Source organism: Phyllostomus discolor, chromosome 4 (genome assembly GCF_004126475.2).
Source record: "Phyllostomus discolor isolate MPI-MPIP mPhyDis1 chromosome 4, mPhyDis1.pri.v3, whole genome shotgun sequence".
Classification (NCBI taxonomy): Eukaryota; Metazoa; Chordata; class Mammalia; order Chiroptera; family Phyllostomidae; genus Phyllostomus; species Phyllostomus discolor.
This window is the reverse complement of record NC_040906.2, coordinates 61,625,113-61,649,273: the sequence shown is the minus strand read 5'-3', so window position 1 is coordinate 61,649,273 and position 24,161 is coordinate 61,625,113. Positions and strand designations below refer to the sequence as shown.

Below are 24,161 nucleotides of genomic sequence, written 5' to 3'. Positions count from 1 at the left end.
CCTGGTGCCACAAGATAGTCTATTTTCATCACAAAGTTTTCTTGTGCCAGACCTGTGATTGGTCACTTCTCCAAGGAGCTCTAGTTCCTTTTACTGAAGACACCAAAACAATTTGAATTTCATCTCAATTCATTTAAAAATGGAAAAACACACAAACTCTTTAACATCCAGAGACTTTATTTCTTTTCTCCCTAGTCTTTTATTTCTATTCCAATCTCCCCACAGAATTTTATCCTAATGTAATATATTTTTACTCTTGAAACTATTTTATTTATCCCCTTGTCATATTTTTCTACAGTAAAAAATATGTACATAAGTTAAAATTATTAAAAAAGATTTCCTGTGAACATAAGCCATTATGTTTTTTATATTGAGTTGTCATTTCAATTATTATCAGTATACAATTAATCAGAACAACATAAATATACTATAACAGTTAAATATTATTTAGCAAACTAAAATGTTATAGGTAATGCACGTCTTAGTGAAATAATGTATCATAGATAAATTCACATTAATTTAAAATTGTTAGAATGAGTCAGCATTCAGTGTGGATTCTATTCCTCTCTTCCCCTCCTTTTTGGTGGTTATGTGTGCTGAGAAACTCAGGGTAAAATTGCTGGTGCTCACTGTAAGTCAATTCTCTTCTCCTTGCTGAGTATAATGGCAGACCCTTCAGACTTCCTTAGTTAGGTTGGACCATGTGACTAGTTTGGGCCAATGGTATGTTGAGTGCAAGTGCAATGTATTGCTTCAGGACCCAGGGACTTAAGAGTTCTGTGCTAGCACTAGCATCACTGATACCCCATGTTCCAGGGGTAGGAACATACAGCCTAGATCTATGAGTTAGTGCTTGTAAGTCAGCTGCCCCCAGAGAGCCAATGGAACCATAGCAGGCTTTGTACAACCAAGAAATTGATTTCTGCATTTTGTTTTGAACCCTCAACATCAGAGTATCTGTTCACTTCCACAAGACATCCTAGCCTATCCTAATAGAGAAGCTTTGTTCATATAAATAAGAAGATGGGAATGAAAGGTTTGTTGTAGCAATATAACTCCATTATTTGAATTTTTTCATATGTGCCAAAAATCACCATGATCATGAATTATTTTCATCATCTGTCAACTCACAATTTGATTATGTCCTCCTTGAGTTTTGCTTAAAAAACTGGAAACACTTGACTTGCAAAAGAATTTGCTACCCTGTCATTAGAATGATTCATTGTCAATTTCCCAGAAGTAAAATTAAGAGGCTTTACTGAGAAGTTTTTTAAAAATCCTTACCTGATGATGTATTTACTGATATTTTTAGAGAGAAAGATGGAGAAAGAAAAACACCCATGTGAGAGAGTAACATCGATTGGTTTCCTCTCTTATATGCCCTGACCAGGGATCATACCTACAACCTAGGTGTGTGTATGCCCTGACCGGGAATTGAACCTGCAACATTTTGTTGTACAGGACAATGCTTCAACTAACTGAGCCACCCAGCCAGGGCACTAGAATATTTCAAATGACCATTAACTATGGCTTTTCACTTATGGACACTTTATTTTCCCTGATATACAAGGTAAGTTTGGGAAAAATGAAATATTGTTAATTTCATTAGTTCTGTCAATACTACTTTTCTATTAAAATGTCTTTATCTTAATAAGCACTTTAATCAGAACACTAGAATTGCAAATTTAGTTTATTCAATTAATGAAAAATATTCATTATAAAACTTAATTGGTAAGAGCAATCCTCATTGTCAAACCCGTGAGCCAAATAAGATAATGTTCAGAAAAAGTCTGATTTTATTTTTTAATTCAATAAGTATGCTAATACTCACCCTCACTTAGAAATTTAAGAGAGAGAAGTCTAAGAGCTTTGCCATGAGCTTTTTACTAGGATAAAGTTAAGACATCAGGTTCTTATCAATATCTGTATTGTCCTCCCTTTCACTAGATTCTCTCTCCAGGGGCTGGATGAAATAGAGCCTTAAACAAAGTGGCTATCACCCCTGCTGTTCCACTACATAATGCATGTTAACTTAGAATATCCCAAATGGAATTTCTAACTCGTTACTTCACCCTGAGCAGAAAAACGTATGAGTGCATTTTGAACACAGGAAAAGACATGAAGCTGTAAACTGGTTTGGTAACTCCTTTATTAAAAAGCTTCACTGACATCATTACTTTGACTTTTTTCTTTGTTTGGTGCCATTGAGGCTTTTCTCAAGGTAAGAGGTCACAGTAATATTTGGAGTGAAAGCCATGTCTTTTTTTTTTTAAAGGTAGAGATAAGCATTTGTACAAAGAGAGGTAGGGAATAAGAACCAGTATGACACCATGACCTCAGGGGTATGCTCATGCAAATTAATCCTTAAACCTATGAAGGTTAAAGATTCTGGAAACTGAGCTCCTTAAAATATACTCATGCCCTTGTGTCCCTCGGAAATCTTTATGCACCTTTGGGGTACGTGTCCTCAGTTTGAAGACTTTACTTGGAGAGTGCATTTCAATAGCCCATGGAAGCTACATAATTAATCAAACATGGATGTCAAGTTAACTTCTTCTGTAGGCAGAAGTAGGAGACCCAATGGAGGACTCCAAGGTTCTCGTAGATGGAGGCCCAACTATAGGGAAGAGCTTGGACCTGTGAATGACTGAGTAGAGCCAAGTGCCCTTACAAGCCCATGTCAGTGTGGATGAGAAATAAACCTTTGCTGTGTTAAACCATCAAGATTTTGGGATTGTTTGCTACACCATTTAGCCTCCCCTGACTAACAGAGTAGTGGATGGTGCTGGAAGGGTCTCATTACTGCAGGGTTGAAGGGGTTTATAGCCAAGCACTGCAGTGTCCATGTAGGGAATGGCATGGGAGTCACAGCCAATTCTCTGGGGATCAGGTGGTGCCAAGAAGAGGAGGGATGGGGCCAGATTAAAGAGAGTGGACTCCAGGTTGCACCAACTACAGGCTTCATAGCAGGTGCCAACAGAACTCTCAGGAGTGGGTCCAGACAACTACCTTCAGTGGACACCAGGTAATACACACCAGGTTAGTCATCACCTTCTTTTCCCAGTGCCACCAGGACAGAAGCCACAGACAGCTCTTGTATATCCAGCCATCACTTTCAAGAAGGAAAGAAAACTCCAAAACACTGAATGTTTATCTAAAGGGACCATCTAATCCATGCTTGATAGGGAGTGGACCTTCAACAGACGAAACATTTAAACTGCAAGATTGTTGGGATTGGAAGAGCCATTGGATTTGATGAGAATATCCAAGATTTTCATGGGAGTAAAAGACAGAAAACTGTACTTGAACAACAATTAAAATAAAAAATAATAATTAAAAAGAAAAAAAAGAAAATCCAAGATTTTCCATTACCCAGAGTCATAGAAACTAGTTGATTCTTTCCATAACATTAATTATGGGTGAATGAGTTTGTGACCCTGTTGCTTTTTTCTTTTCATGCTGTAGCTATGAAATCAAGTTCAGATTAAAAATAGATATGAAAAAAAGTTTTTAAAAGTGTACATGTATGAATAAAACAGAATAGCTCAGTACTATTTCTGAAATCACAGCAATGAGAAGCACTGCACAGTCTGCCCCGGGGGACAGAGCCTCTAACGATGCGGTTCCACACTGAACACCCAAGGACAGAGCACTGACCAGGGGCACGGTTTCTTCCTGCAAAACCACTGCACGCATGACAGACTTTGTCAGACTGTTATATGTGACAATTCCACTTCAATATACCTTGGCTGGAAGGATAATTGATTAGCAGTATTTTCTTTCTACAAAGTCCACTGGAAAAAAACAGAACTTTAATTTCAATTTCACATGACAGATTATTAAATTGGGCTTTTATACCATCTGGTTAGTTCAAGCCAATGATTTGTTTGAGTCATAAATATACAAGTCACATATATAATACCTTTTAAAAAATAAAGTCCTCAAATTCAACAAAAATTATGGAAGTTGATCATTCCAGTGTGTAAACCACATGCACAGTGGTGGCAAAGAGCTGCTTTTGGAGCTGTAGTAATTGTTTCAGGCCATGGGTACTCCATCCTGAGGGCGTCCCCTTCTAATGGCATTTCCAATGATGATGCTTTTCCACCTGGAAATTCATTCATACCTTCTCTTGGAGCTCCACCTTGTGACTAGTGGCCACCTGTTTTGAGGCAACTGGTTGTAATAAAACGTACACTCTGGGGAGGCCCTGGCATTCCTCCAGTTTTTCCTCTACCACAGGACCTTACTCAGTTTTCATAACCACCTGATATTTTCTACTCATGCATTTCTTTACTGGTTTGCTGTCGGTTTTTCTTCATTAGAAAAGAAGCGCCATGGACTCAGGGCTCATGGACTTGCTTACCCCCATACTTCCAGTCTCTAGAATGGCACTTGGCTTCTAATAGAAACTCAGAAAACATTTATGTAATGAGTAAACCTTTAAATATTGATGATGAAGTCATTTTTCTTTATAAGAAATTAATGAAAGAAGATAAAATCTGTGATTTTAAATTTATGGACAGCATCATGCTTTTACTCATTATTTAACAACTGCACTTACTAGTCCATTGCAAATGGAGATGGTTCCCCAGAACCATGGTTTACCAACTAGAACATTCCAAATAAACTCACTTAGACTGCAAAGGTATCTAGATTACTACTGGAGAGTAATTTACTGAGTACTTCCAACATGTTTTTTAGTCTGTTTTTAATGGGGCTGTAATTCAGATTTTCAATTTTTCCCCTTTAAATTCAAATTACATTTTATGTTTTTTGGTAATTTAGGAGTGTTATATATTACTTTATCCCTTTAGTTTTTAACAAAACCCTTGAGTTTTATTAAAAGATCTCAATAAATTTTTAAAGCTTACCTATGAGATATTTTTAACTGTCAAACTTAGTCATTAATTAGTAATTGAAGGTTTTGGACCACATTGTGTGGTTGCTTATAAAAGCATGCTGCTAAACAAGAATTTACTATTTCTTCAAATAGTAAGAAGAAATTTACTATTTCTTCAAGGAGAAGAAAGTAAATTTTCTTCTCCTTCAGTTTGAAAAGTCAGACCTAATAAAAATGAATGTCACCCTGAATATTAGTTTAGAGCCCAGAACCTGTGACTTTTAACCACAGAAATCAGTACTTTTCAAAAACTGAGTGAATTAAAAAAGACCGCTTTAAAAACAAGAAACCTCTCAGAAGCTTCCTCCTTTTCCTATCTTGTGTAAGTGTAGGGTTTTAAATTTTGTTTTACTTCCTCTCTTTTAATGGAATGCGTGTGAGTAAACGTCTAAATAGCTTAGTTTTAAATTCCCAAAACATTTTGCAAAAACTATTGTTCACATTGGTTTGAGAGTTTTCAATAGGGAGTTTCTCTTAATAGTTCTTGTTTTCTGATTAAATTGTGTAATTTCCCCTTTTTAAGAATAGATCACAGGTGGGGAAATGAATAAATCAACACCCATCTGATTTGCTTACAATTCAAAACCAGTGATCATTTTAAGAATAATTAAAATAATGACACGATTTACACTAAAATGGCATCTGATCTTTAAGGGAACATACAGAGGTGGCTTCCCTTGAAGTCTTTCCTTGTCCTTGTGGCTCTGGCATCCTCTGCCTTCATCGCTATTGCTCATTCTTCTCAAGATCAGAAATGAGAATGTTTTCTTCCAAATGCACTGCACTGAAGTTGGTTGTCGGGTAGTAAGGGTTCCGAAACTCTGGGAGCCTCCTAAAGACACCACCGTGGCGCCTGTAAATGCAGAAGGACAGCGCGGAGACAGCCAGAATTGCTACCAGCGTCAGTGCTACTGCGAGTGGGACAATGCTGTGGCTCGGTCCTAACAGAAGATGAACAAAGGAAAACTTCAACAACAATGAAGTACTATAGACACTATGACATAGTTACTTTCCACTTTATTATTTCTAAAAAAACTCAAAATGTTCTTTACTGTTCCAAACATACCTTTTTCTAGATGTCCCTTTACCACATGAATACCTAAAATCAAGTACAAATAAGTGAGATGAAGTTTTTCTTTTCATTCAGCAAAATTATGTCATTACTTATAGCAAGGCTCAGCAAACCATGGTCCGTGGGTTCAATGTGCACTTCTGTTTTCATAAATAATGTTTTACTGGAACTCGGCCACATTCTTCCACTTACGCATTGTGTACAGCTGCCTTCATGCTACAATGGCAGCATGGCAGAGACCACAGGGCCCCTGGAGCCCCAGATATTTATATCTGGCCCCTTGCAGCGAAAGTTTGCTGACCCCTGATTGACTGTAATCATTACTACTGCTTGCAAACACACACACTGCTGTTTTTTCTTTTTTTAAGCCAACAAATTCCCATCTAGTCTCCACCCTGAACTGCAATAGAAATGTGAATAAAGCACAGTCCCCGCCTGCAGGAAACTCAGTTTTGTTGGGATCCACCACGGGGTTTGTCCGGCAGTGATAAACTCCCCACCTTCATGCAGGGACTTAAACATCAACATCTTGTCATATTTGGGCTTTCAAGAATCTTGAGAAATGAACAATAGCTCCTCCATCCAAAAAGTTAAAGGATTTTCTATTGTAAAAATGTATTGCAAGTAGACTCTACCTCAAAATTTGAACTCTGCTATTTTTGAGATCTAGATAAAGATGTAGAGAGTGACCCAGAAAAAGGCTAGTGAAGGATTTGTGAGTGGAAGGATTTGTGGAGGAAGTGCCTTGGTGCTCCGCCGATGCCCATTCACTCTTACAGACTTACAAGAAACATCCTTGTTACCAGCAGCAAAGTGCTATGTTTAAAAAGGCCTTGTCTGTGCAATTTAAAAATAATATTGTCCAATTTTGCATAATACAATAGAAACGTATTGTTTTGTGCGTGTGTGTGAAGATACTTTAAGAAAGAGTGCTAAAAGAAAGAGTATTTCAGAATGGAGGCAATGAGAAGGTATAGATGGATCCTGTAGTCAGAAAATTGGGACTGTAATCCTCGATGTAGCCTCAGTTTGGACAGCACTTTTCTCATCTGTAAAATGTGAATATTCTATCTGCTCCTCGGCCCCTGTAAGTTGTCGTGAAGGATGAAAGTGATATGCTATGTGTCACAGGAAGCTTTGAAGTCCTGTACAAACACGAGGTGTTTCTGACTTGTTCTTGGTACTTAAATGCTGCGGGTCACTTGGATGTGTTATCACACAGAGTTGATAATCCCGCTGTTTAGGTTTCAAACATTAGTGTCCACACCTACCAGTTTTTTTCTTCTTCATTACCAGTCTGCAGTCCGTCTCCAAAGCCTGATGATTCTCTTTTCCATTCTCCCTTTTTGTTCCTAGTTCCATTGCTCAAATTAAAAGTGCCTCTCTTTACATTTGGGTGAATGGGACTCCCCTGCAGGTGTCCATGGAGCACCTAGTGGGCTCCTGTCTCCTTCACACAAAGTTCAGCTCTTCCTGGATCCTACTTGATTGTTCAATATAATTCCCATCACCACTTAACAGGAGCTCTTCGCTCCAATCTTAGCTCATTCTCAATTGCTGCTTTTAGTCATTTGTCCAATATGCCTTCCTCCCTCTATTCTCTTCTTTCGGGATTCCAAGGCCTCATCTCTGAAGTCTTCTCCAGCCATCTTTATAACACTGGCACCTAGAAGCTGTTGTAATTATTATACCTACTTTTCCACTGTTAGTGTTCCTTATTAACACCCTATCTAAAAAATCTCTGCTATTGTTTGCAACAGACTAGAATTTTCTGGCTTAGATTTGTAAAATTACTCTTTTATCACTAAAAACTAAGTATGTACCTTAAGATAAAGTTAAAATATGTCTTTTACAATATATTAGAGCTTGTGACAGAGGACCACATGTACTTTTCCACAAGAACAACTAAAGCCTAAGTTGTATTTCTTTAAGATGAGCCTTACAATTCTGAGTAGCAGTTGCCAGAATGAGGGCTGTTGGTTTAGACTTCTAGCTCTGTTCGCTTGAGGTAAACTGTTTTTCTACTTCTGAGGTTAATAGCTAGGGTTAACCTTTGAGTTGAAATGTTCTATGACTTATCTGGTATAGAACAAGAGGATAATGTTATAATCTATCTGAATACTCCTTGAATTCTTGGATTTTAAAAGCTTTAAGTACTAATGAGGTAGGTCAACATTAGTCAGGGTGGAATCAAAATGAAGAATCACCCTTTGACTTTACCCACCTGCCTCCATTTTACATATAAATCCTTGTTTTTCTTGACACGGAGATAACTGCCACACTCCTGTGGGGATCCTCAGGGTGACACACAGGTGGGGTTTGGTGGGGTCTATCTCAGGCTTCCGAATGCCCCAGTTTGACTGGTCTGTGGGAGTCCCGTCGACCCACTTTATGGTTTTATCTGTGGGGAAATTGCCGACTTATAAATTATGTGCATGGTTATCAAACCTACTAAGACTTGAATGAGCCACAAAAAGCAGCCCCTATATTTAATGAGACTCACTCCTTATCTGATGCTTTTAACTCAGTAAGTACAGTTATAAACTGAACACCCAAAGGTAGGTTTGAGTAACACTGCCTTGTGAAGAACTCTCTATTTTAACTTAGTTCTAATTTAGTTCACTTAGAAAACCTCCTAATGTTTCTTAATGTAAGTTTGGATTTTGAAATAGTTATCATTATAAGTAATTTAAAGAAATTATTTAATGAACTAAAATAATCGACATAGAGAAAAAAATCCTTTGAAGTCCTAACATCCATATCATTACAAAATGGCTCACATTCTGAAAGAATTCACAGTGAGTTTCTTTAAACAGCAAGCCTAGGGTGTACCAATGGGTGGGGCCATGGGAGAGTCCATCCATGTGAGAGGCAATATGGAGGTCTAGTGTCTGAAAAGGATTTAAAACCAACACTAAAACCAACTAAAATTCAGTCAGCTTTTTGTTATCACCATGTGCTAGAAATTCTAAACAGCATCAGTGATTAAAATAGCCTCCTAGGCAGTGTAGACGCACCCTCTGCTTTGGTACCCCACTGTAACAAGCTGTCCATACCAGTTCAAATATTTTTCTGCACAAGCGCTTTCAATAACCATCATTTAAATAAAGGAAAGAATACCATGTTCTCATTTGAATATGATCTCTGGTTTTTATGAGAAATAAATAACTCTAATTGCATAATTTCACACTGAGACATTTCCTTAACTCTATTGTACTTTTTAAACATTTAGGAACCTGGGGTATTTTCAAGTGACTATGGTTTTGGCGTCTATGACCCAGCCTGTGAACATGAAGTTCCAGTCAAGCATCTTAATGTAGATAAACTCGTTCACTTTTATTTGGGGTATTCTGGGATTATTCACAGGAAAAGTGGGTATAGAGGGTTAGTAATGTTGTCTTTGGAAAAAACGGCTTTAGGACTCATGCTATTTGTTCACAGCAACTGAGAGTTTTCTGGTTCGTTAAGGCCACTTTCATCAGCTGTGACCACCGTGGGTTTGTTTCTGCCCTCTCCTCTTCTCCACACAGAGCACTTACTGTCACCATCAAACCGAGCATTCAACCAAACCGTCCGCACAGAAGAAGTGAACACAGCAAGCTCTTCTAGGAGAAATGAATTTTCAGCCTCATCCTTGATTGTTAAAAGATTAGATCCTATAAAAGAGACAAACAGCAAATGAAGAAGTATTTGTGTTCACATGTCAATAAGACTTTAAAAATGTCTCTTATACCATCCATAATTTGTAAAGCTCAGGCATTGAAAAATGAACATTTCCATTGTATGTAAGTGATTTTTTATTAAAAGTGTTAAAGAAAAACCACATTTATTAATATCATAAAGAGATATAAGAGATATAACTACTTCAGAAGTGAAAAGAAGTGAAAGCATAGAATATTAATTTTAGGGAACATTAAAAATTTACAATTCAAATACATTCAAAGGGAACATTTTGTGGGGGGGAAGTGCAGAATTCTGAGACATCATCTTAGGTTTTAAAGTTTTATGCTGGACATTGAGTTTCATATATTAGCCATCCCCCAAATAAGCAAATTCAATTATTTTTTTATAAATTTTTTCGTGCTGCTAAAATCACTACATAATCAGACAAAAATTACATTGTTTACTAAATCATCAAGGAGCACATTGAAAGCATTTTATCATCACAAAAGAATTACCTTCCTTTTTGCAAAATTCATGAGCAGCCTCAAAACTCATACTGTCTAGGACTGTAGAAAAACTGTAACAATTACTTTTGAATTTTATCCAGGGAATAGATGTTTCTGAGCACAACTCTGGGTGTCCAAATGGTCTTGTTTCTATAAACAAAAATCAGTTATGATTTCATGTGGTGTTTATCTTATATGAGATAAATATTGCATTACATTATAGGAAAGACCAAGACAAACATATGTAATGAGATTTTCATGATAATACCATGAACAGTGGGTATTACATTGAATATAAATGATTACAAAACCAGGACTGACTTATAGCATTTCTGGAAGAAATAATCTTTACCCACACATAACAGGGCATACTAATGCATATCTTCATAGGCTTAGTTTGGGTGCTGTCCGGGTGATGGTGGCTGACTTTCACATTCACATTTAGTATCATATTGAGAGATGCGATTCATACAAACACTGGCAGCTGAATGAAGCTGGCCAAAGGCAATTCCAAATGTATAAAATGTGTTACATGCAGTGCTGAACAGTACAGTTTTAGCAAACTCTTACCTTCAAATCAACCTGTTAGAGAAAATAATGCTTTCAATAACGCATCACATAACATAGCATAACATAACATAACATAACATAACATAACATAACATAACATAGCATAATCTAACATAACTACCATAACATAACAACACAACACAACACAGGGAAACTGGGGTGGACTTTGCTTCAGAGGGCATGCATGAGAATCAGACACATCCACGCTGAGATCCGGGGTGTATGGCTGTGGGTGCAATACATATCTGTAATTGCAATACCTACAATTTGGTTCTTTATCTACAAAAGAGAGCTAACGACAACATCTTTCTTACAACTTGAGAAGTTTAAATAAGCTAGTGCCTCATGCTTCTTAAACATTCAATATACATGCAGTGTTGTTCAAAGAGAAGGCTAACTTTCATGGTGTTTCGGAAGCAGAATTGGCTTTTCTAATATATGTGGCTATTTTTTACATTTTCATCCTGAATTATTTTGATCTGAAGTTACCTAATGTGCATGGCATTTGACTTAGAATATCCAGAATGTAATAAATAAGTGAACTTTCACTAAATGAGAGATGCAAAAAGGAACCAACCAGTGTGAAGAAGATCTACATATACCACAGTGTCACGGGAACGGGACCTGGTGTGATGGGATAGCTGCCACATTAGAGAGGAGGAAACTAGGCCTCCACTCCTGGGGCTGTGGATGGTCATCTGTGAGATCTTGAAGGAGCTATTTAATGCTCTGAATTTATTTCATCTTTAAAATAAAGTTTACCTGGCCTAACGAGGTGAACTTTAAGTGTAATGAGATGTTACTATCATTTTAACATTTAAATATATGTGATATAGATATAAATATTATTACCATTATTATTATTATGACTCTAGAATCCTATTTGTCCTTGACTTAAACATAAAGCCTCAGTCCAGCGTTCAAGGTCGCCCATGTACCCATGTTTCTAGCCTGATTTCCTACCTCTCCTTTAATCACAATGTGGGATGCAGGAAAATCTCAACACCAGCTTTGCCTTATACATGTCCCACCCTTCCTTCCTTCCATGTCTTTGCCCAACCTTTTCTGCTTAGAATGCTTCTCCATGTCCCTTCATTACCCTGTTTATATACTTCAAGAACAATCTCCACAGTCAAGTCCTTCAAGAAGTCTTTCTACACATTTCTCCAAGTTGATATGATGTGGTTTTTTTTCTTGCTAATCCCCACAACACTTGCTACCTCTCATATTGTTTGGCAGCCCTGCCTAGTATTATAGTTATTTGTCTGTATATTGCCTACCAGACCAGAGGCTTCTTGAGGGCAGATACTCCTTACTACTCTTCCTCGTTGCTCCTGCTTAGCACAGTGACTTGCATACAGCAGGTGCATGGTACATATTTTGGAGTTGAATATGACTGAACCTACCAGTAGGTACATGACAAATGGCTCCTTGCAGAAATGACTCGCAGGTTGTGCTACTCCAGCGCCCAGTGGTGTCAGCATAAACACAGTCACCCTGCATGGATGACTCATCATCTTTCCAAAAGGTAAAGGAGGATTTGGTGCCATCTGACCAGTCAAAATTGAGACCATTCTGTGGAGGGAAATTGAGCCATCACTTCCTTGCCAAGACCGCTGGTGGCATCACCCAGTGCTGTCTGAGCATCTCTCACTTCACACATAGATTTGTATTTCCAGTCCTTAGACTCCTATTTCAGGGGGTCTGGGACAGCTTGTGAACACAGCTTGACAAAAAGGAGTATCTGCCACAATAGATACCTTTTTCAGTTTTGGGGAACCCTTGGCTCCCTGCCACCATAATTTTCCAGCAAGCAATCAGAGTAAAGTTGGATCAATACCTTGTTCTTTATACTGAAATAAATTTCAGATGAATCGAAGATTTAAACATAAAATTGAACATAGAAGAGTACTAAAGAAAACTTGGCTAAATATTTTATACTCTTAGCGTGGGGGAAATCTTTCCAAGTCCGATAGAAAATCCAGTGGCCATACAGCAAAAATAGACTACGTAAGTTAAAATGTTCCGTAATACCAAAACACAATAAACTACCACGAATACCATCTTTTCACTGTTCCCACTGGCAATGATTAAAATTTTCACTTAGATTTGGCAAGGATGTGAAAAAACTAGGTGTTATCACACACCGTTGCTGGTGTGTAAATTAGTGCTAGCTTTTGGAGGGCAATGGCACTCCTCGTGAAAATTTAAGGTGTACTTAGCAACTTCACTTCTGGGAACTCATCCTGCTCACACAAGGATATTTGTTGTGTATTGTTTGTAATTGTGAAAACTGGGAAGAACCCAAATGACCATTCCTGGAATTGTTGCATACACTGTGGTATATCCTTATATGTGTTCAATTTTTAGGTGCTGACATTGAATGCTATACAAGGTATGTTAAATAAAAAAGCAAATTTAAAGAGAGAATGTATAGTAAGTTTTCATCTGTATTTAGAAAACAATACTCATCCATTCCATCTATAAACAGTGCCTATAGAGAGAATTTCTACATGACACACTGGAAACTGTTTACAGTGGCTGACACTGGGGACCAGCACAAGAGATCAGGACAGAATAGATAGATCTTTCACCACTTTGAGTGTGTAATATGTTTATTAAAGAGAAAAAGAAACTAAATCAAAATATCTTGCTCTCCAAGCCACATCCTTGGAGGAGAAAAATAACCTATCTGCTAAATGTCAGGGGATATGGAGTTAATGACCCAATTTCTAGGCAGGAAGAATGATTCAGTTTTGGGGGGGATTTCTTAAATGCAACAAATTAGCCACATGCGGGTGCTGGAGTTTAGCATGTGTTCCAGTGCATGAGGAAGTGTTCCGAGATTTCTCAGAAATTTTCATAGAGCCTTTGAAGAGCATTAGTTTCCAGAAATTAAGCAAGTAGATATTTACTCTTAAAAGGTGTGCACCTTTATTTTGTGGTCATGGGCTTCTCATATGGTTGGTCAGTATTTATTGTATAAACCAATGACTTAATGCTACATTAAGTCATTGCTAGGAGATTTTTTCTGTGGTCATTTCAGTGGCTATATTACTGAGGAAGTAGATGAAACTTAAGCAGGCAAGGATTGTCCAAGGGATTTTAGGGCACCTACATCTGCAGTGAGCAGTCCAATCCAGTGGGCATGTCCCAGCCGGTTGAGCATGACGGTGAGGAAGGACTGGTGATACAGATCTGCAATACTGACTAGTTCTGCTCCGTGCATCAGACAGGTTTTCAGTGCTGTATACCAAGTCATATTCGCACTAATTATTTTGTAAGTTCTGTTTCCATATTGTAAGGTATTGGGGATTGCATACATATCAGATGTATTTACACCATGTCCAGAAGTATCTAGAACAAAAACACAAGAAAAATTATTTGTAGCATCTGGATGCGAAAGGGCGAGGCAAAGCTTAGCATGGAAGCCCATCACAGTGATCCATGCTGGAGTTAACATTAGTGCTTTTCTTCCCAAAATAGACTACTTCAAAAGGAGGACACTTCCTGAAAGCTTAGGTGATGCTAAAGAATGGAAACATGTAGGAAATTTTGTGAATGAGTTTCTTTTTAAAATAGAACCATAAGTGTATATTAAACATTTCTAGAAGGTTTCCCATTTTGGCCATCCTTTGTTAAACCGACCCCTCATTGGTGGAATTCATGGGATCTCCTTGGGTAGGTTTCTCCTGCTGCCTCCACTCCGCCTGACACATGCTGCTCCAGCAGAACTTGCTGAGAGCATGTCGACACACGTCAGACAGTCATTCACTGCACTACAAACATAATTTACAGCTGTGTATTCCCAAATATAACACTTCATTAAACTTTTGAGACTATATGATAGTTACTATCACATTTAATGTTTATATATATATATATATATATATATATACACTCTATAAAGAAGTTTAAAAAATAATGAGCAGAAATACGCTGTTCTTATAAATAGTTAAAGTCATAGGTCAGAGTTGAGATTTATAAATTAAAACGCAAAGTTTTCCCACACGTGATCATTGGTGCTTTCTTGTTCATGAGCAGTTGTGATCACGTAAAAAGCAAGTCTGTGTTTTACATACAGATATTTCCTCTTTAATATGTGCCCTTGCCTGTCTGTTCTGTATTATATTATGTACTTGGATAGGCTAGATTTTGAAAACTTAAAATACAAAAACAAGGTAAGTGTTTCTTAAGTGTCTGATCAAAGTGGCTGGGGTTTATTTCTATATACTTATTTTATTACACTTGGGCTTGAAAAGGAGCATAGTGAGATGTGGATACTCAAAAAACCTGTGACTCAATTCTAGTCCTGACCCTGAATGGCTAAGAAACCTTGGGAATTAGTTAATCCCTCAAAACCTCACATTTATGGTCTTTAAGATTAGTAAGCCCTGCCCTGGTGACAAAGCTCAGTGGATTGGAGTGTTGTCTTGATACTAAGGTTGCAGTTCTCCTGGGTCAGGGCACATATAAGAATCAACCAATGAAGGCATAGATAGGTGAAGCAACAAAATAATATTTCTCTCTCTCTCAAATAAATAAATACATAAAATGAAAAAAGAAAGGTTAGTAAAGCTTTCCTTATAGGGATGTGGGTAGAATTTAATGAGATATTTACAAAGGGCACTTACTATAGTACCTGGGATATAGTAGGCCCTCAATAAATGTTGCTTCTTGCTCCCCTCTCTTCTTGTCACACTCTCCCAAATAAAAATAATAAAGTGGGAATTTGACTTTTATCTGAAAATGTTACCTCAGTACATGTTGTACATGTTGCAAAACCAAATTGAAATTATTTATGTACCAAGTAAATTGTGATGGACCACACTTTTATCACTTATTTTTGCTAGAAGTCTGTTTGCCAGCCTACTTAAAAAGTGTAAGGTTATTTACATAAAACTGATATATAATACCAAGTAGCCATTTAAAAGTGTTAACAATTAGTAAAATTAAAGTAACTAATATTCTTTGTATATGTGACCCAAATGCCAATTTAACTATTTTTTCCACTAAGTTATATATCTGTATTTTCACATTTCTGAATTTCTCCTTATGTAGTTGATTTAATCAACTTTCAAAAATTAAGAGACTTTGAGCAACATGATTTTGTCACTTATTTTTGTGAAAAAGAAAGATCCACTGGAAACCAAGTTCCACATTGGGGGTATTGATTTCGCCCTTGTCTCTCTTTTTATTAAGACATTTTTTTTTAATCTAACGAGATCACAAACTTTAGGCTACAAGTCAAATATAAATGAGTTTATATGGCACATCAAGAAGAGGAGCAAAATTTGCGTAATCATTGTAGACTACTATAAGAATTTGTGTAGTTAAATAATATGGCTTGAAACTAACAATAAAAAGAATTATCCTTTGTTAAACATATGCCGGGAACTTGCTAAGCACTGTACATACAGAAAGTCTATGAGATATTTCATTTTATAGATGCAGAAATCAATGTTCAGAGGAGAAACCTGACTGACAGTGTATTTACAGAGGTGGGGTGGGAAGCCAGGAGTGACAGGGACTCCAGTGCCCACTATTCCATGCTGCTTCCAAAACAACATACACTTTGTTAGTCCCAAAAACATCAAAGAAAGAAAGTGGTTGGGAGTACATTCCCAGAACAGATCAACATCAAAGTTGTGGAATAGTATAATTATGTTTAACTGAGAGACCTTGAGTGTGTTACTTATTTTTTCTAATCTTCAAGTTCCTCATTTATAAAATGGGAAGACTTTTTACCTGCTTTTTAGATTTGTCATGAGGATTTTATGGCATAATGCTTATAAAGCCAAGGCACAGTGCCAGGTACATCATAAGTGTGCAAGGACATGGTATATTGTTATATGTCTTTCCCTATAAAACTCTGCTCTTCTCGTAATACTCCTGATGTAACTGATCTGGTATTTTCTTTCAGTTCCTAACTACTATTGCGATTGATACCTGTGAACAAGGAAACGGGGCTCCCTTGAACTGTTTTTCTGAAGGTGGGTTGATACCTAATATTGTTAAAGGGCTCACAGTATGCAAGAGGAAGAGCTATAACTTGTATTACAATAAGCACATACACTAGGTTGCCCAGAACTCTACCCAGCTCCAGACATAAACTATAGCCTTCTAGGGTAGCATGGTACAGGGAAGCCTAGCATTCAGTGAAACCATGAGATGGGAGCGATTGTTGTTTTTATTACTCAAGATCATTTACGGTGCATTCACACTGTTCATTGACCCCATTGGCTATGTGTAATAGTATGGCTTTGGGACTTCATCCGAAGCCATCGGGTTTCTCATCATCAGATCTGGAAACATGCTGCATGCCATATTTAGCCTCAGAGACCATTTTTAAGGTTCCAAGAAAGAAGTGAGCATTGACTTGGTTTATTTCCTTGACTCTTTTCCAGTATTTTGCAACGCCTTTTTATTGCCTGAACAGACACATAATTCCAGAGCAAAGCAATAAAACCTTTGAATATGACCAAATGGGTGCATAAACTTGGCCATCACTGAAGCAGTCCTTAGGACCCCACAAGAGGGCATAACCCTGGGGCAGTGGAAATTAAACAACTACATGTATAAAAGCTCAAAGAATAGCTGCCTGGCACTGTTAGCAATGGGACTGCCAGTTACACAGCATGTAAAACAAACATGGAAGAGAAGGGCAGGCCATGGAAATGGAAGGAATAAGAAAAGCAAGTATTTCTTACCCTGCATTTTCTCACAAACATATCCATAACCTTCTTTTCCACAGTCTTCAAAATACCATTTTCCAGTAAAATGAAAATTAGGATTATTTGACAGCAAAGCACAGAGAGGAATGTGTTTTTGAACTTTGGTGGTGTTATGACTGAGGATCTTTAAAAGAATACATTTAAAAAATATATAACATATAACATTATTATAACATTGACATTTTTATTAAGGACATAATTTATAAAACTTCAAACACTGTTATTCTTCAGGTTGCATTTAACAAACCTGTTCACAAATCACTTCATAACCTAAACCATAAATAATTCTTGTGAATAAAGTAATTACATTTATGGAATACATGATAATTCTATAAAACTGTATTATTAAAAATTAATATTAATAACTAACTAATAAAAGTGTATGCCTATAAAATATAGGAGGTATAAAAACATTAGTAGACAAATCTTGAATAGAATCTCTTGCCAATTTCTAAGAAAATAAATCTTAAAACTTACATTTATTGTCTCAAATGGAGACCAGTTAGAATAAACCACAGGCTTTCCATTTAGCCATCTTTCATAATCATCATTTTGTAACCCTATCCACACATTAGTGGTCTGGCCAAAAAGATTCATTGTAATGAAAGCTGAAAAATAAGAATACATCATAAAATCCAATACGATGTAAACCATTTGGTTAATCAGCCAATTCTGTTTATAGCTACTATTTTATTTAAATGACAGCAAGACTTAATTATAAATCAATTGTCGGAATTACTTTGTCCTTATTAAGGTAATGCAGTCTCTCTCACTTTTGTTTCAGTTTAAATTGACAGAAGTTGGCTGACTAAGCCTGGGATTTCATCATGTCATTAACAAAACAATTTCCAGTGTTCATTCAATGCCTTTCTTAACAAAAGAGGATTTTATTTGCTACGTTTAAACTAAAGTATATAATTGCCTAAATACCTAATAAAAGTGTGTAGGTGAATCTAAAGGGTCTAAACAACTACGCCATGCAATTATAATAGACTTTGCCTCAGATTATTTTAGCCATTTTGAAATACAGACCACAAATAGGTCCTTATTCTTTCCACTACTACTGGTGAAAAAGACAAAAGTCTCGAAAAGTCAACAGTTTATAAGCAATGCAGTGCACTAACTTTTACGGATGTCATACTATAAGCCTTATAGAAAACTCAGGAAAAATACTGATTTGGAAATGTTAGAATCTGGGGAGAATACTTAATACTTGAATAAAAATGGTATTTTTGCCTGACTGAACATGGAATACCTTGTTCCACCTCATTTTCAATGGTGGCCAGTGTCCCCCCTTCTTCAACACAGAAATCTCGAGCAGATGTCCAGTTCTTCCAGCCACTTGGGTCTTTGTGGATTTTCACCAAAAGGCACTATAAACAATAAAAAAATGTTTACTTCCATATTTTTATAGTGAAGTAAAAATTTCCCAAAGCACTGAGGATAAGCCTTGAAAACGCTGTAATTTTCTTTCTCAGAAATGACTCATTGTTTTCTCTGAGCTGCTCCAAAGGGGAAAATAAAACGAAGTGAACAGTATTCAGGGTGAGTACGTGCCTAGCCTGCACCGCATCAGGCAGGAACAGATGCATTTTGTCACTCGAGGTGTCAGAACAAGGTCTTCTGCTCAAAGAAAAATAATATTCCTTCTAAAAAGGAGCCAGCCCAATTGCAGTTTATAGTGGTAGTTTGAATCTAAATTCGGCTAATACCAACTGAGTTCAGTTTCCATTGCAAATACACTTCTTCAGTTGCAGCAGAGAGAAATACTAGGGAGTCAAAACCAGGTATTTAAATTCCACAGCAGGTGTTTAAATTCCCTAAGAACTTGGAATCAGCCTTGTGGTCAGCAAGCCCATGAGGAAGAGCCAGAAAAGAAAACATGAGCCCAGTGGGAAGGGAAGCTAGGACAGAATCAAGGAGACCTAGGAAGAAGACACAAAGGGAGGGTGGCCAACACTGCCAAATGGAACACAAAAAATGGCTGTGGGATTTGGCAGTTAGAGTGATTGTTACTCATGAGAGAGTCCTGTCTGTGGCGCAACAGGGGTTACTGGTTATGGGAAGAGAAATGGAAGAGTAACTACTAGGCAGGACAGACACCCAAAGCTCAGTTAGATTTAAACATGTTGTTAAGGCCAGACAGAGTCAGGGGAAGGGCAGGGAAAGGCTATAACAGATCAGGCAAAGTTCCAGAGAAGTCAGGAGAGACTCAATGCAAAGGATACTCTGTAAGAATATTCTCTCATCAATAAGCGTAAGTAATGCTGGTTATTAATAGGTCAGATCTCAAGATCATGCCCATCCTTCTCTAAAATGACATCCTTCCTTATTTTCTAAATTTGTCCCCTGTCTCTTCCCCCCTTCATAATCCCTTAAAAAGCATAGAGACTAAGTGTTGTTCCTTTTTGACCACAGCAAAGGTCACCAGTAAATATTTACAGAATGAAATAAACCCAACAGACTCTGTAATGGTTGTCAAATGACATCAGATATTCTAGATTTAGTCCAGTGGTTCTCAAATGGGGTTATTTTGCCCCTCAGGGGATATTTTGATAATATCTGGAGACATTTTTGGTATCAAATCCTGAGGGGTGGGATTGCTATTGGCATCTAGTGAGTACAGACCAGGGAGGCTGCCAAACATTCTATAATGCCCAGGTCAGTCCCCCAGAACAAAGAATTTTCCGTCCCCAAATTTCAATAGTGCCTAAATAACACTTTTCAGAACTCAGTTCTGATAATGTCACTCTTCAGTTTAAACCCTTCAGTGATTTTCCACTGTTCTTGGTACAAAAGCCAGAACCCCTGATCTAGCCTGAAGCTGAGTTACCAACTAAGAGAGGAAGCACATGTTGAATTCTGGTTCTCTTTACCTTGTTTGCTTCACAAAGGAACAGAATTGGCTGTGAAAGATTTCAATTTTGCAACAACTGTCCTTTTATCTATTTCTTTTATTTTTCCTCTTTACTCTCATTACAAATTCCAAAGAGTGACACATACTAATTATTAGGAAGTCTTATCATTTAATGTGAATTCACCTTGTGTTTAGATAGTCACACTAATGAACCATTCATAAATACCAATGAATCTCATTGGTTCAGTTAGCTCAATGAATCTCTCCAGAAAACACACACACACAGATATGTTCCCCTCTTCTTCCACCCCTCTCCCCAACTTTTGCCTCAGCCAAGATTTACCAGCTTGACTGTGACAGTGTAACCTCCCATTACAGGACTTCACTGTTTCTAAAACTATAACATATTTACTAACACACTTCAAAACGGTGTCATTAATAATTAAAGCGAGCAGCAAAATGAAGTACAAATGAATTTAAATGAATAAAATGAATTTAAAACTGTTTATTTACTTACTAATTTGCAAAATGTGATCAAGTTTAATGCATCTCTGATTACGATTGTGAACTGATGATATCCTCCTATATTCCAAACAAGTTTTGAATATAAAATTCTTTTCTTGCATTTCAAAGTCATTTCTAGCTTAAAATACAAAAACAGAATTCCTGATCTATCCCCAAACTTGGTCCTTCCCCAGGGTTCTTACCTACAAGGAGTGGCACCGTCCATGCTGCAATTACACAAGCCTGACACCTGGGCGTCATCCTCGCTCTCCCACTCCGTCACCCCTCCAGCCCTACCATTTGGAAATCCCATTTCTCAGAGTCCCCCACAGTCCCACTGCCCCCCACGCTCTGTCACCATCATCTTAGCTTAAGCTACTAATAATCTTTTGCCTGGACTACTGGAGTAGCTTCCTAACTGCTCTTACCTTCCTCACCTTGCCATCTTCCACTCTTTATGGGCACTGCAGCTTGAGTGATTCTTCTCAAAAGTCAGTCCTGATCATGCCCCTCTTTAGTTAAAACCCTTCAAGCGTTTCTTATTGCCCTTGGCATAGAAGCTAGAAAATCTAAGATGCTTTAACCCCTGTCTACTACTTTCACCTCAACCCTCATATTCTAGATCTGTATGCTTCCTTTAGTTTCTTAACTATGTCCTATTCCCTCTGACCATTGGACCTCAGCACATGCTGTTCCCCCTACTTTTACTGCTCCCTGTCTTTCTAGCCACCTCAGTCAGGCCCTCCTGTTATACATTTTATAGAACTTTGTAACACTTCTTCATCATATGTGTCACAATTTTAAATTACACAATATTTTCCTGATTGATTCATTAATGTTTGTTCCCCCTCAAATCTATAAGCTCCAAAAGAGAAGGGATTGTGTATATTTTTCCTCACATTAACTTACCAATATCCAACATAGCTGAATGAATGAATAAAATGCTGCTAATTTGAATAAACTTTTTAAAAAAGAAGAGTGTTTTTCAAGATGTGTGCAAGAAATAAGATTCTTGCTAATGCTAAACTAGATGGTGCAAAATAGCCATTAGCACTTAATTCATAGAAATGTGTAAGTAGAAGCACAAAAGTTAATCTAATACACACACACACTTAGAATTTCTTCCCCCTATAGCCCTGCTGTGACAAGTACATACCCAGGGTAATCCCCAGTCAAGCTGCTTTTACACCCTCAAACATGGAGAAAGTCATCTATAAACATTAGAAAAGATGCTTAACTTCCTGCATCTCAGTTTTAAAACTCTAGAATGTTGACAATCAGTCAACCACCTGAATCTTTTTTTCTTAGAAATAACCAATAAAAGTTAGTACTAGGAAGCTGACAAACAAGAAACAGAGTTTAATAAGACATAATATTGGAACTCATTCAGAACTGTGAAGTGAATAATGTCTGTCATTGCTATCTCCCAATTTTCCTTTGGTAGCTTTTTAAAAAAATTATTATTATTAAACAGGGGAATGATCCCCATTGGGTTCTCCACTCCTCTCAACTATCAATCAACTTTTCTAATAATCTGATAAACTCACTTATAGGTGACAGATGAGTCAATCTCAGAAATATTTCTCTTAGACAAAATAAAGGGAAGTGTTAAGGTCAATGAGCAAGACTCTTTGGTAGGACTTGAGCCAGCTATATCCATGTTCTCTCTTCAAAAGAAAGGAAACTCACGCATGCTGCAACACGAAGGGATCTGGAGACTATAGTGCTAAGTGAAATATGCTGGTCAGCAAAGGAAAAACACTGTGTTGATCCCACTTATGTGCAGAATGTGAAGTAGTCAAACTAGTAGACACAGAAGGTAGAATGGTAGTTGCCAGGCACTTGGGGGAGGGCGCATGAAGGGCTGCTGTTTAATGTGCTTAGAGTTTTAGTTTTACAAGGTGAAAATGGCAGATTCATTGTACAACATCATGAATATACTTTATCCAACTGTATTATGCACTTAAAAATGAAGATGGTAAATTCTATATTACATGAATTTTACCCCAATTAAGAAACTCAGTGTCAAATATGTTGTGGTGCTCAATTAATACATCTAAAGTCCAAATGACTCCATTTCACAAATTAACAATGAGGGGAAGATCACAAAGGACAGAGTCCCCTGCCAATACAACTGAACATACAAATTAAAAATTGGCTCTTGACAATCAAACAGCAAATATTTATAATTTGGGATGCATTTTAATTACTTTCCCCAAGGCCTTATTTTATTCAACAACATAAAGAGTGGAGGGGAAGGCTCGGCCTTAATTGGAGGCTGTATCAAAAATAATAAATCAGCCTGGCTGGCATAGCTCAGTGGATTGAGCGTGGGCTGCGAACCAAAGTGTCGCAGGTTTGATTCCCAGTCAGGGTGCATGCCTGGGTTGCAGGCCATGACCCCCAGCAACCACACATTGATGTTTCTCTCTCTCTCTATCTCCCTCCCTTCCCTTTCTAAAAATAAATAAATAAAATCTTTAAAAATAATAAATCTGGTTTACAATATCCACACTATCAATTAAAAAAAATCAGTTCTTCATGGAAGCAACCATTGTACGAGTCTCAGGATGACATTGACTGAGCTACATTGTTAGTTGGTCAATTCACAAGGCAGGCAGAGCTCTATGCAGGGAAGTGTCCAGGCAGAGAAGACACAAGAAGGACCTGATGGAGTCTGGGTGCTCTGGAGTGGACAACTCAATTGGGAGCAGGGCAGAGATGCACAGGCATACCTGCACACACCTGCACACACGTGCACACACATGCAGGCATCACATAGGCACACAGCACAATGAGTAGCTGAATATACACAAATTGAATATACACAAATTGAATATACATATGAAAGGTGGTGTTAGAGCTGTTTCTCACAAACACTTCTTATTCCAAGAGGGTTGGCCCTAAATCAAAAACTTCTCAAATCTGTTGAAAGTTGTGACAAAAAAGTTCCAGGTCCAATGGACAAATCATGGTTTTTGAAGCCACACCCACTTTTTGATTACTTTCTACAATTAACATCTACAAAAGAGAGACAAAGGCAACTTTTTGTGAAGAACTTTACCTTATAGTTAAAATATAGCCATCCTTTAGGACACATTCCATGCTGTTTTGGTGTATCTTTCTCTTTCTCTATGACCCAAAACTTTTTTCGCTTACAGATGCTAGGCATAGAAACTGAACACTCTTCACTAGACCAGAGTCCTGGAGGGGAAAATGGGTTAGAAATGAATAGAAACAATGGTGATTCTTTGTAGACTTTGTCTATTGATTGCTACTTTTATGACTACACGGTTTGTCATAACTTGTTTTTTAAATATAGGAACTGAACTAAATTTAACTATGAATCACA

The 24,161-nt window shown here is 37.4% G+C and overlaps 1 protein-coding gene across 2 annotated transcripts in view; it reads right to left on the bottom strand.

Moving 5' to 3' along the window:
• Window positions 1-5,542: 5,542 nt before the first annotated feature.
• Window positions 5,543-24,161, bottom strand: part of PLA2R1 (phospholipase A2 receptor 1) — a 106,241-nt gene continuing 87,622 nt past the window's right edge. Inside the window, exons 20-30 of one of the 2 annotated variants that reach the window (XM_028510129.2) lie at window positions 23,874-24,013; window positions 18,704-18,821; window positions 17,926-18,056; window positions 17,425-17,572; window positions 13,833-14,071; window positions 12,121-12,289; window positions 10,154-10,294; window positions 9,515-9,631; window positions 8,200-8,376; window positions 5,970-6,002; window positions 5,543-5,844 (exon numbers count right to left, since the gene is read on the bottom strand). In XM_028510129.2, coding sequence (XP_028365930.1) covers window positions 5,630-5,844; window positions 5,970-6,002; window positions 8,200-8,376; window positions 9,515-9,631; window positions 10,154-10,294; window positions 12,121-12,289; window positions 13,833-14,071; window positions 17,425-17,572; window positions 17,926-18,056; window positions 18,704-18,821; window positions 23,874-24,013 — 1,628 coding nt within the window. In that variant the 3' untranslated portion in view covers window positions 5,543-5,629. The remainder of the gene's footprint in view (window positions 5,845-5,969; window positions 6,003-8,199; window positions 8,377-9,514; window positions 9,632-10,153; window positions 10,295-12,120; window positions 12,290-13,832; window positions 14,072-17,424; window positions 17,573-17,925; window positions 18,057-18,703; window positions 18,822-23,873; window positions 24,014-24,161) is intronic. The other variant, XM_036023402.1, reaches the window with a different exon arrangement.